The sequence below is a fragment of the Carettochelys insculpta genome, chromosome 3, assembly GCF_033958435.1.
Source record: "Carettochelys insculpta isolate YL-2023 chromosome 3, ASM3395843v1, whole genome shotgun sequence".
NCBI classification, from domain to species: Eukaryota; Metazoa; Chordata; order Testudines; family Carettochelyidae; genus Carettochelys; species Carettochelys insculpta.
This window is the reverse complement of record NC_134139.1, coordinates 126,637,157-126,649,157: the sequence shown is the minus strand read 5'-3', so window position 1 is coordinate 126,649,157 and position 12,001 is coordinate 126,637,157. Positions and strand designations below refer to the sequence as shown.

Here is a 12,001-nt window from a genome sequence, read left to right as displayed (position 1 = left end):
GGAAAATTCCTAATTATGTGTTTCTCTAGTTTCTTACTAATAATAACCTCACACTAGGCTGCTGCTTCCTTAATCTGTATCCTCACCAAACTATTATTCTCCAGAACTCCCAATTTGGAGGTTTTAAATTCATTTTTGAACGCAGATTCTCCTAAGAGTCAGCTCAGTTTTTGTAGTTGCTTTTGGCTATTACAGAAACAAACGAAGAGCTGAGATGGTTTTAGGGTTTGGGATCATAAGCATCATTTGATTTCTGTGTTTGTGGGGGGAGCTCCAGTCAGGCCAATGGGTCTGCACTTGGGGGAGGGTACAATTCTGTGCCTATTCAAAATTTGCTGTTTGGGGAGGCTTTCCTGCCCCCATTTCTATGTGCATGGTCTTGATTTGGATCCCTCTCTATGAAGCAGTGATGTTTATAAACCCCAGTTTATCAAATGATCCTAAAATACTACGCACATTTCACTGATAGACTAAAGTTTTGCCTTAAGTACTTTCAAGGTGTTGAATTGTACTATCTGCTTGGACTCTGCAGCTGCAAAGTTGAACTAAATCTTGAGGGGATGTCCATCCGCCCTTATCAGAAAGGCCCTCCTCAATTGTGGAGCCCATGGTCCTGCCCCTGAGTATCATGTATTCTAGTGAAATCAAAAAGGGCTGTCCCAACTAGACAGCAAAATGTTGTGTGTGTAGGTTCTCTCCAGCTCCTTGGGCACAATCAGAGGATGGACGTGTCTAGCAACATGTTAGTATGCTCTTGGTGTCATCATTTGAGTTTCTAATATCAAAAGTAAGCAGAGAGTGGGAGTGAGGGGGTGGATGGAAAATCAGCTTCTCTCCTCTTCAGGCATCACAAGAAATTTAAAAAAGGGTATAGACTACCTCCCCGCCCCACCCCACCTTTTTTTTCCCCTTTGCAGGCCACCTCTAGTAGAGTGATTGTGTCAGCTACTTTACCCTGTAGCTCGTATAACTTTCCTGTGGCAACTGCAGTAGTTGCTCAGTGGAAAAATAACCTCTGGAAAGTAATAAGGGAAAGTAGTTTTCAGCTGTCTTTTAATGCATTTCAGCTGCTGGAAAAAAGGGGAGTTAGTGTCTTGTGACCAGTCAGCAATCCACAGCCCATCAACAATTGGTAAGAGGACCACCGGTGGCCCACAGACCTCAATTTGGGCACTATTTAATAGGCCAGTATTTCTAGCCTAGTCTGGTCATAAGAAAACAGGCCTGAGAAATAGTTCAGTGCTGACTGTTAAAACTATGATTTGCAGCCCCTGCTTTTCACTAATCTGACTTTTAGGGGAATTTATTAAACAATTTTGTGGCCTATTTAAAATATACAGTGGCTGTCTGAATGGTGCAGAGAGGTTTGTAATGCTAGAAATAGTATGAGCAGAGATGGATTTATGGGCAGAGTGCAGGTGAGAAGGAGAAAAGGTTAAAAAATGTTAAATGTGGTTTATTGCCTCAATCTGTGGTTGAGGCAAAATCCAGGTGCCTTACTGGGGCAAAACTCCCATAAGCATTGGCATGAGTTTTCACTGTCCATTTACTCCAAGCTTACAGAATAAAGAATGAGAGGGGTAGCCAAGTTAGTCTGCATCTTCAAATACAACAAGAAGTCCTGTGGCAGGTGTTTGCCTATGAAAGCTTATGCTCTGAAATAAAGGAATAGATTCTATGGATTGTAGTCCCCACTGTGGTTCCCGGTCTCCTCCTGGGGCTATGCTTTGCATGTGGCTTGTGGTGAGGCCCCAGTGAAGTCAGTGCGCTAGTATATTTAGGGAGTGAATTGAAGTGGAGGTCTATTTTTTTCCACTGCTGGTTGAAGTGAGTAAAGGAACCATAATAATGACTGATTAGCTGGGACAGTAGAAATCTAGAGGTCTGTAAAATTTCAAGGATTAGCATCTAACTCTTGATTTCCTGAAAGTTCTCTTGAATATTTCATAAGATATAGTTTATGGGGGAAAAAGAGGGAGCTGGTGCCTTTTTGGTAGAAAAGATAACCTTAAGCATGTTTCCATTTTCATTGTAGACTTTTGCTTCTGTAGCCACACTGATTGAAATAACAGCACCAAAAGTAAGGTGAACAGGGAAAGTTCATCTTAACGGAATGTTAATTTTGCAACCTCATTATTACAACTTAAGCAGTAGCATGGTTAAATTTTTCAAGCTGATTATTGCACCAGAACCATCCTGTCACACACCTCCATACTGTGTCTGGATGTAACTGCCACATTGGGATGGCTCGCCTGTCTGAAAGGACATTTTACAGAAACTGGACCTCCAGTTTTGACTATGCAAATAGTTAAATATTCTGTGAGTTTGAGTTGTGGAGGTATTTGCCATTATTGTCCTTAGCAACCATGTGTTTGAAGCATATTTAACTAAATTGCGCTGGACTTACATAGGTGAGCTTGTGCGATTTTCTTTTTTGTTTTGTTTTTCTTAAAGGCTTAGTTTCATCTTAGAGAAGGCCACTAACACTAACAAATTTAATAAATAATTTAAAATGAGTTGCCTTCTTCCCTATTATATTTATGGGTAAAAATTTCAGATCAGCACCTGAGCCATTGCTGAGTATTTGGTGATTAGATAATGGAAAAGTCTTTCATTTAAATACTAAATAATTAAGGTAAGGACACATGTTTCTCTTAAAATTAAGGAGATTGTGCAAACCTCTCCCCCAACATTATGGATGTGAACACTGTTGTGTAGATCAAAGAAAAATTTTTCCCTAAGTATAAGGTCAAATAGAAACAATGTCGCTGCAGAAATTCCAGTGACTTGCGAAGGAGAAAATTGCTCTGCAGGTTGCTACTGTTCTTGCTTATTAAGAGAAGCAGCCTTGAGTGAGTTGTATAGCTTCTTGTCCTTGGGGCTGAAAGACTATGGCTTGCTGCTACTTCTTTTCCTAGGCAGTTTGCACAGTGCATGAGTGGATACTGCACAGAACTAAGAAAATTACCCCACACCCACTGTATAAGAAAAAAACAAAAATGGTTGTATCCTGATTTTAAAAATACTTACAAGCTGTTAAAGACATTACAGAGATTCCATTTTCAGGCAATGTGAGTCAGTGCATTACACGCAGTGCCTGGCTGTTGGGGACTGCATATAGGAATATCATCATCATCAACAACCATGGACTCAGCGCTGGATGGTGTTCCATACCTCCCTTGCTATTTTCTTCTATCTTTCCCTGTCCAGTGTGGAGTGGCTTAGTTTCTGTAGACTAGCTCTGCACCAATCTATTATATCATCTATCCATTCTTTGTGGGGTCTGCCTCTCCTGTTTGAACCACCCATTATGCCAAATACCAAGGTCTTGACTTTTTGCTTGTAATTCTTTCTGCAGATATGCCCAAATAGTTGTAACTTCTGTTGTATAACCTTTTGCAGTAGGTTCTCTTTTGGCTATATCTTCCTATATAATTCCTCGTTGATGACCTTCTGCATCCATCTTATTCTCAGTATCTGTCTATAACAACTTCTCTTGAACACCAATGTTCTTTTCTTCAAATCTTTTGTTATCACCCATGTCTCACACCCATACAACAGTCTGTTGAATGCACGTTTTCAAGGCACTCAGCTTTGTTTCTAAGCTAATTGTTTTGCTTTTCCAGATTTTATCCATCACCTTCAAATTCACTCTTGTTTTCGCCATTTTAGTCACTATTTGCTTCTTAAAAACCTAGGTCATATGTCATGTTGCTCCCCAGATATGTGAATTTCTCTGCATTCTTTAGTTTGATCCTGTTTACACTGGTCTTCCTTCCTATTTCCTGATCTCCAACTACCATTGTCTTTGTTTTATCAATGTTCATAATCAGTCCATTCCACTTCCCTTCCTCATTTAGTACCTGCATTGTTCTCACTAGCTTCTCTTCATCTTCCTTGATGATAACTGTATCATCTGTGAACCTCAAGTTGTTAATTCTCATCTCATGCACTGATATCCCTTCTACCTCTTCCGTGATCTTGTCCATTGTCTCTCTGAAGAAACTTGGTGATATTGGATCTCCTTGTCTCATACCTCTATTCATTCTAAACCAACTTCTCAACTCTCTGCATATTCTCACCACTGCCTCCGTATTGCCACTGATGTCCTTCAACAACTGAATCAGTCTGCTATCCACTCTGTACAACTCTAACACTGCCCAAGTCACTCAAATGCCTTCTGAAAATTGGTGAAGTTGTAGATATCTTGGTCTTTCATCAAGCTTTCTCTGCTGTCAATCTTAGTGCCAATATCTGTTGTGTGGTACTTCTATTTTTCCTGAATCCTGCTTGCTCATCCACTAGATGTTCTTTTAGCTGTGATAGAATGCGATAGTGGAGCATTGTTAGGATACAAACTGGTGAGTGCGAGGATGATGGTAGTGAGATTCAAAGTGAAACTGTTCAACATCTTGGTCATTCAGGTGTATGCATTCACACCAGATAGCACGGTGGAAGAGATCAAGCTATTCTATAAAGACTTGACAGAGACTCTGGAGGAGATACGGAAGAGAGATGTGTCCGTCATCAGAGGAGATTGGAATTTGAAGGTCAGAACAGGTAACGAAGGTTGGAAGAGAGTCATGGGAAAGTTTGGATGCGGAGAAAGAAACAAGTGAGGCGAGAAACTACTAGAGTTTGCTAAAGATCATGAGATGGTGATCTGCAACACGACATTCCAACAAAAGGACTGTAGGAAGTGGACATGGGACTTGAATGATGGGAAGTCTAAGAACATGATAGATATGAGAAGAAGATGGGCAACATCAGTAAAGAAGTGTTGAACTTTCCAAGGAGTGGATATGGACTAGGACCACAGCCTAGTGATTGCAAACATGAAGGTAAAACTTAAGAGAAAGTGTAAGATACCGTTCTAGAAACAAAGAAATGTGGTGAGACTAGTCAAGGAAGAAATAGGGAATGTGTACAGAGCAGCACTCAACAAGAAGATCAGGGATGGGGGCACAGAGAAAGACCAAGATAAGAGAGTTGAAGGAATAACAATGGCGATAGAAGAGGCAATTGAGCATATGGTTCCAGAAGAAGACAAGATCAGTAAGTGGATTACACAGGAGACGCGGAAGTTGTTTCCAAGAGAAGAGAGTGTTGAAGATCAGAAGAGATGTTTCCGAGAGGGAGGAACAGCAGTATAGGTTGAAATGCAATGAGGTAAGAAAAGTGGCCAGAATGGATATAAGGCGAAATGATTAGAGGAGCAGTATGAAGACAGAGAGATATTATGGCAAGTGTATGACCAGGGAGGTGTATAAGATGATCAGGAATGTTAATAGGAGGTGGCAGCTAAAGCAGATGGTGATCAAAGATGAGAACGGCAAGGTGCTCATGAACAAGGAGAAGTTGCATACCGATTGACGAGCTATTGCATCGATCTGTACAAAGCACCATTGGACCGAGTGTCTCAGAGAAAATGATCAAAGAACTGAAAGAGATATCACTGCTGAGCATCAAGAGCGAGACTGATATTTTGAAGGAGGAAGTAGAAGAAGGATTGCAATAACTAAAGAACAAGAGCCCTGGAAATGATGAGATCATGGGAGAGATGATCAAATACGGCAGAGGAAATATGATTCAGGAAATACATCGACTTTGTAATATAGTGTGGAAAGAAGGAAAGGCACCCAAGGAATGGACAAGATCTGTGCTATTGATAATACGTATAGGAATATGGCCATTCTTATTGTACATTTGGTTCTGGAACAGAAGTTTTAAGAGCTGTTCCTGGATGTAGGATCATACATGGTGCTATCATGGCAGCACATGGATTCTGCAATGACCAGTATGCCATCTTCAGGACTTATGGAAGTGGAAGTTAAAGATTACAGGGCTTTGTCAAAGTGGCAAGACTTCCTTTTGTTAGTATTTGTGTATTCTGATAGGTTGTCCTGCCTATTTGGTGCTAGCGCAGTTCTATGTCCACAGCCTAGACGAATGAAGACTGGAAGGTCTGCAAAGCCACTTTCATTAGTCACCATGGGAGAAGACTCCCTCACAATGCATGGAGTGGCATACAGTGTCTCATGAGGGCTGTATGGTCAGCTCAGTGGAGCTGGCTTCTCTTTCAGGTCAACATGAAGTTCGGCCTTTGAGGCTGATAGGGGAGTAAAAAGAAAAATCAGGACAAGGGATCTCAAAAGGCCACTTGGAAAATACCATGGTTTTTGATATTCTGTGTTTTTCCTACACACAAGCTATCTATTCCTACCTCACAGGCTTCTTTTTTGGAAGATGATTGAGAAAGATTGACTGTCACAGGTGGTTGTCAAGGTAGGGATGTTAAAGGTTAACCAGTAAGCATACCAGGAAACATGATGCTTAGTGGCATGCTTACTAATTAACCATCACTTACCAGTCAAATCCAGTAGTGGCCAACTGCACTGGGCTGGACCAATCCCAGCTGCAGAGGGGCCAGTGGGCTTGGTGGCAGGACCCCATGGCTGCAGCAGGACCTCACAGCTGCAGCCACTGCATCTGTTTTGGAACTGGGCACTGGGCTGGGTGGCAGAACCTAATTTAAAATGGTTAACCAGTTCGGCACAAGCGTTTAACTGGTTAACTGTTTTAACATCCCTAGTCAAAGGGGTCCAACTGCGCGTGAGTGAGAAGCATACAGAAAAGAAGCTTAGTGTCACTTTTTAATTTTTTTTTAACATTGAATGTTAGTGTAGCCCTTTAGAAGTAATTTGCAACTGATAGAACCCTACAGGTGGCTTAATGCACCGTGGTTGGGTAAGGAGAAACAGTTCTGAGCATTATGAATAAGAATTTTTAACTAGTGACTTAGTTGTGCAGATTTTACCAAAGAAGCCGTCAGAAACATTTGTAATTGGATAGAACAAAGTTTGGATAAGCTGGGGAAGCAGTGCATTGCCATCAGCTTGTGTGAGTGATCTCTGTGAAAATGGCAATCTGGCTTAGGCAGGCAGAGTGAAGTAGGTCAAGAGTGTATATTTTTACATGTTCATGCAGACAGAAACACACACACAAAAAACTCCCACAAATGTCTATTTAATTTTATAAGGCATGTTTGTGCTTACAGATGTACTTACAGCACTACATGTCTACAGAAGGTCATTGAGAAGCTAGAATGTATCTGCTGTCACATATAGGCTGTTAAAAAGCTTTATCTTTAGCTATAGCTTTATCTATAGCTTGTGTTCAATACAAGACTTGCAGAACTTTGAAGACTTATGGGATATCTGCCCTGGACCTATAGATCTACTTCTCTCTCTCTCTCTCATATATGGGTAGTGTAAGTTTTCTTTTTATGACAGAGGGGACGGAAATCTAATGACTCAGTACCTTCTACTACTGCTTTGGCTTGACAAGTTCAAATTCCACACAGAGGCGCATTTGTATAGATACTTGTCTTCCAGCTGCACTTGAGGTTATTTGGAAGAGTGGCATGAGTGTCAGAGAGAAGGAGAGGGAAGGACAACATATGCATTCAAACAGGGAAAAGGCAGGATACGCAATGCAGCATTACCTGAACATGCTTTGTGTTCCACAAGGCAGGATGCATACATTTACAGCATGGGATAGTGAAAAGTGAAAAGAGACACAGTGAGCTTAATTCTAGACAATACAATGTGGAGTCCTGTAGTACCTTTGTCTACAGCTAACTGTAGCCATCACTCAAAATAACTTACATGATTTCAAAGTTTCTGGTTCCCCCTCACAACGAGGGATAGCATAAATGGAATACCATGCTCGAAATAGCCCTGTGGTTTTGAGCACAGTGTTTAGCCGGAGGGTTGCTATTTTGGGATACAAGCGAATCTCGAAATAGCAACAACAGTGTAGCCAGAGCCTTAGGCTGTGTCTACGCATGCTCCTCCCTTTTGGAAGGGGCGTTCAAATGACAAGGATCGGAAGTGATTAATGAAGCACTGATTATGATATGAATATTCAGCACCTCGTTAGCATAATGGCAGCCAGTCACACTTCAAAACGAATTAGGAATAAAATAATTTTGAATTTTGAAGTCTGGGGTTTATTTTGAAGAGCCCGCATCTACGTGTCCAGTTTGCATTGCGAAAGCAGAACTCATGAAGTGCTACTGGCCGCTATTATGCTAATGAGGTGCTGAATATTCACATCAGCACCTCATTAACTAGTTCTGATCCATGTCATTTAAATGCCCCTTCTGAAAAGGAGGGGCATGTATAGACATGGCTTTAGAGGCTAACGGATTTATTAGGGCAGTTAATCTATAAGATGCCTCAGGACTCTTCCAGACTAACACGGCTACCCCTCTGATACTTCAGGACTCTTTGTTGTTTTTACTATGGCCATCCCTCTCAGGCTTAATTCTAGTCAGTTAAAAATGAGTTAAAAGTAATTTCAGGTATTTCATCTGCTTGAGTCCCCTGTCAATTTTATTCAATTTAACAATTACATTTTCCTTAAAAATAAATATATAAAATTCTCTCTCCTTAACTGGTCTATGAGAGATCTTCACAAACAAAAGAGAACCTGATCAACAGCTTAGACAAAAATGCTGTGAAATATACACAGTGGAGAAATCTAGTCATTTCCTTCCTTATCTTGTAATACAAAAGACAGCTATGCCGTAGTTATCTTAGATATTATTTGTAAAACATATTTCAGACAGATTAGTGAGAATTCAAAATTGATATTATCTTTATGGAGTGAAGTCTGCTAGTGTCCACACCACAGTTAGGGGCCTGATTCAGAAACCTTTAGATCAGATATAGAGACTTTTTAAAACTTCAACATTATTAATCCTGTCATTCCCCTTCCATACCCCAAACACCTTACATCTCCACAAAAGAGGGGCAGCAGCGTAGCTGAAGACAAACAACAAGTTAAAGAATTTACAAGGTGTAAATATCTTTCATAAATGCCAACACTAAAAAGAAAAATTTCTCAGTGCTCTGAATATGACATATGAATATAGACACTTCACTCTACATTAAGGAAGAACAATATGTAAGTTCTGTCATAGCTTCATAGATGTGTTCATTGTTTTGCTCTTCTCTGCATCCTCCCCTCCCCAATCCATACATCACAACAGGTAGTTCTCAGCTGTTCCCTTTGCAACAGACATATGTTTTATCTAAAGAGTAAGAAGAACAAACTACCTGCTGCATACTGTATGGCTTTCCTGTGTTCCTGTTTTTTTCCCCTAGTTCACTGGGGGCCTATTTAAATAAGCTGGCATGGAGCCAGAAGCTCATCATTTTAATGCAGTGTAAAATGGAATATGCATAATTATATGCAAGCCATATGTGAAGAAGACAGCTCAGCTGTGAATTTTAGGAGGCTGAGAAAGAGTGAACAGTCGGGGATTAGATGAGATGAAAGCAGAACAGAGTGCAAGTGTCACCTAAATGAACGGTGTAATGAGTGTATTCCCGACACTCCTCCTTTCACCTACTACTCCCTTTTGCTTTAACTCTAAACCAGAAAATGTTGTAGATGAGAAGGAAAATGCTATATGCAAGCAATATTGCTAATGGGCTCTGTTAATGTCTCCATTTAAACTTCAGCCTTCTTAATTGACAGTGCAGATAAAAATAACCTGTAACTTTTAATGCACTTTCTTAATTAAATATTTTACCACATATGACTGAAGAATCATTGTTCTTGTTAGATGATTGCTCTTTTCAGAGCTTTACTTAAAAATGGAGGGAAAATCCACTTATCTTTAATAGTATTACAGGTAAATTATGAGTATGAAAACCTATCTGTAATGGCCTTGCTGTTAAAATGAAAATAGAGGTATGTTATCTAGGAACTGCTTAAGCATGTTAAAAAAAAGTTTAAATAAGTAATGTAATCCTGAAAAATTCAATGAAGTAAATTGAAACCCGTAAGTGCTCACAATTTCCAGCTCAAATATTTCATTTTGGGTTTGTCATTTGTTGTTTTAATTATTACACCACAGTGAATTTGCATGTTCAGCCTAAACTATGTAACAATCAGCATCCCAAGTTCTCATATCTAAAAGGTGTACTGCGTATTTAAACAAGCTTCTTAATAATGTTGTATTTTGGGATTCCCGTTTGTTTTAATGATCTGAGCTGTTATGCTTTTAGCTATTTTTTCTTCCATTATTTGTAAGTCCCTAAATAGGCCATTATATTTCCCTTCAGGCTAGAGATGAAGATGGACATGCTGAAAATTTTCCCCAGCACCACTATGCTAAGGAAACTCCAAGGCTTGCCTTCAAGAATAACTGCGAACTACTTGTAAGAATAACATACTTACAACAAGTCTAGATTGTTACTTTAGCACAGTGAAAATAATTTTTGAAAGGCTTTTGTTCATGATTACATACGTTATGAAATATGACAGCTTTTTTTTTCCTGTATAGAGTTCTAATGCTGATATCACTGAACAATTTTAAGATCTCAATTTGTTTGCAAATCTTTTATATCTGATTATAGAACTTGAATGGCCTTGTCTAACTATCTTGTCTTGTACAGTAATTCATAAGGAGCCATGAAGGGAATGGCTAGTAAAACACAAAAACAAAACAAACAAACCCCACTTGCCTCCCAAGTGGCAAATGACCCTCAGCCTCAATCTTAGCTCTACACTGTTTTTAAACACTATTGTAATATTCTGTTCTGCTAGGAAACACAACATAGCTAACACGCAGTACTCCCTTTAGAATACCACTTGTCCTCTATTTTTTAGTGAAATGTATTCAGGTGCTTTCCCTCTCTTCTCTTCTGTGGGGAAGGAGTGAAAGCCAGCTAAGTACTGACAAGGAGCCTGAAATGTTTACAAGCCGTAAGAGAGATGGTATCAGCTGTGAAAGGATTTCTGTTGCAAGGCAGGTTTAATTTGCTGTTCATTTTAGCATTTGCAACTAGGCAAGATTAAAAGCAAGCAGGAATACCTATTATATTTCTATTAAATGAATCTGTTGGGACCTAATATTCTTGGTTAGGTTGCGAAAATGAGTGCTCCACAATGATTTTGTCTGTCCACCTAAGGTAAACAGAGAATGAATTGTCATTTATTTAAAAAAGAGATTTAACTGTTGCCTTTGAAAATGGAGCATTTGATGAGTTCATAGAACTTTTCCCTACATTTCCTTTTTTCCCAGCACCATTATGTAAATAGTTCCTTTGGCTACATAGAAATATTTGGGGAAAATGAGAACACTCAGCTTTATTTTGAAGCAATTCAGAGTTTTTTTCTAATTTTTTACACACACACACACACACACACACACACAGAGGAAGTGGGAGGGGATTACTGCCTGAATCTCCTCTGCCTCAGCAAATCCCTTCTATAGAAGACATAAGGCCAGGATGTGCACTCAGTTGTAGAAGTAAAAGACTCTCAAGTACCTAACTGTAGAATTCAATCCCTGGGATTTCGTTCTCACCTCAGTGGTTTAAAAACAAAGGGCTGGATTCTGTGGTCCAGTTGAGCTGTGCTTGGCACTGGACGGGGAGAATGGGGAGCAAAGGTGACTGTTTAATCACCTTTATTTTCTCCACAATCTTAGGATCAACCTGGGATCCATCCAGTCTCCATCCTAAACTAAAGCAGTGCAAGCCCCTCAAGGGCTCATTCCAATAACTGAGAATGGGCAAAGCACAGAGACACACACTAACCATGCTCCTATTCTTCAGGAATGCCCTTTAGAGGGCAGGGACTGGCTTAGAGCCACAGTGATACCACATGTCCCCCAAGGATACCCTGTACTAATGAGATTGCCACTAGCTGGTTAAACTGTTTTCCAGCTGTGTTGTGCCACTTCTGTACCCAAAAGGGACAGATTCATCCTGAATGGAACTAAATGGTGTTATGCCAGGCATGAATCTGGACTGAAGAACTCACCTTGCTCCCCCTGCAAAGTTCCCATTGATTGATTAGAGCCAGATTAAGACGTAGGTGGCCAAAAAGTAGGAACATTTAAGCCAAATCTGTAATTATTTCCCTAATATTGTATATTTCCCTCATTAAATAAAAAGTTTCAGTCCTTAACGACAACACCCAA

The 12,001-nt window shown here is 40.0% G+C and overlaps 1 protein-coding gene across 2 annotated transcripts in view; it reads left to right on the top strand.

Annotated features, from left to right (window-relative positions):
- SOBP (sine oculis binding protein homolog) overlaps positions 1-12,001 on the top strand; it is a 156,808-nt gene that overhangs the window by 71,217 nt on the left and 73,590 nt on the right. Inside the window, exon 5 of one of the 2 annotated variants that reach the window (XM_074990782.1) lies at positions 10,137-10,232. The exons of the other annotated variant lie outside the window; for it this stretch is intronic. Within the exon in view, the coding sequence (XP_074846883.1) occupies positions 10,137-10,232 (96 nt within the window). The remainder of the gene's footprint in view (positions 1-10,136; positions 10,233-12,001) is intronic. 2 annotated transcript variants of the gene reach the window in all.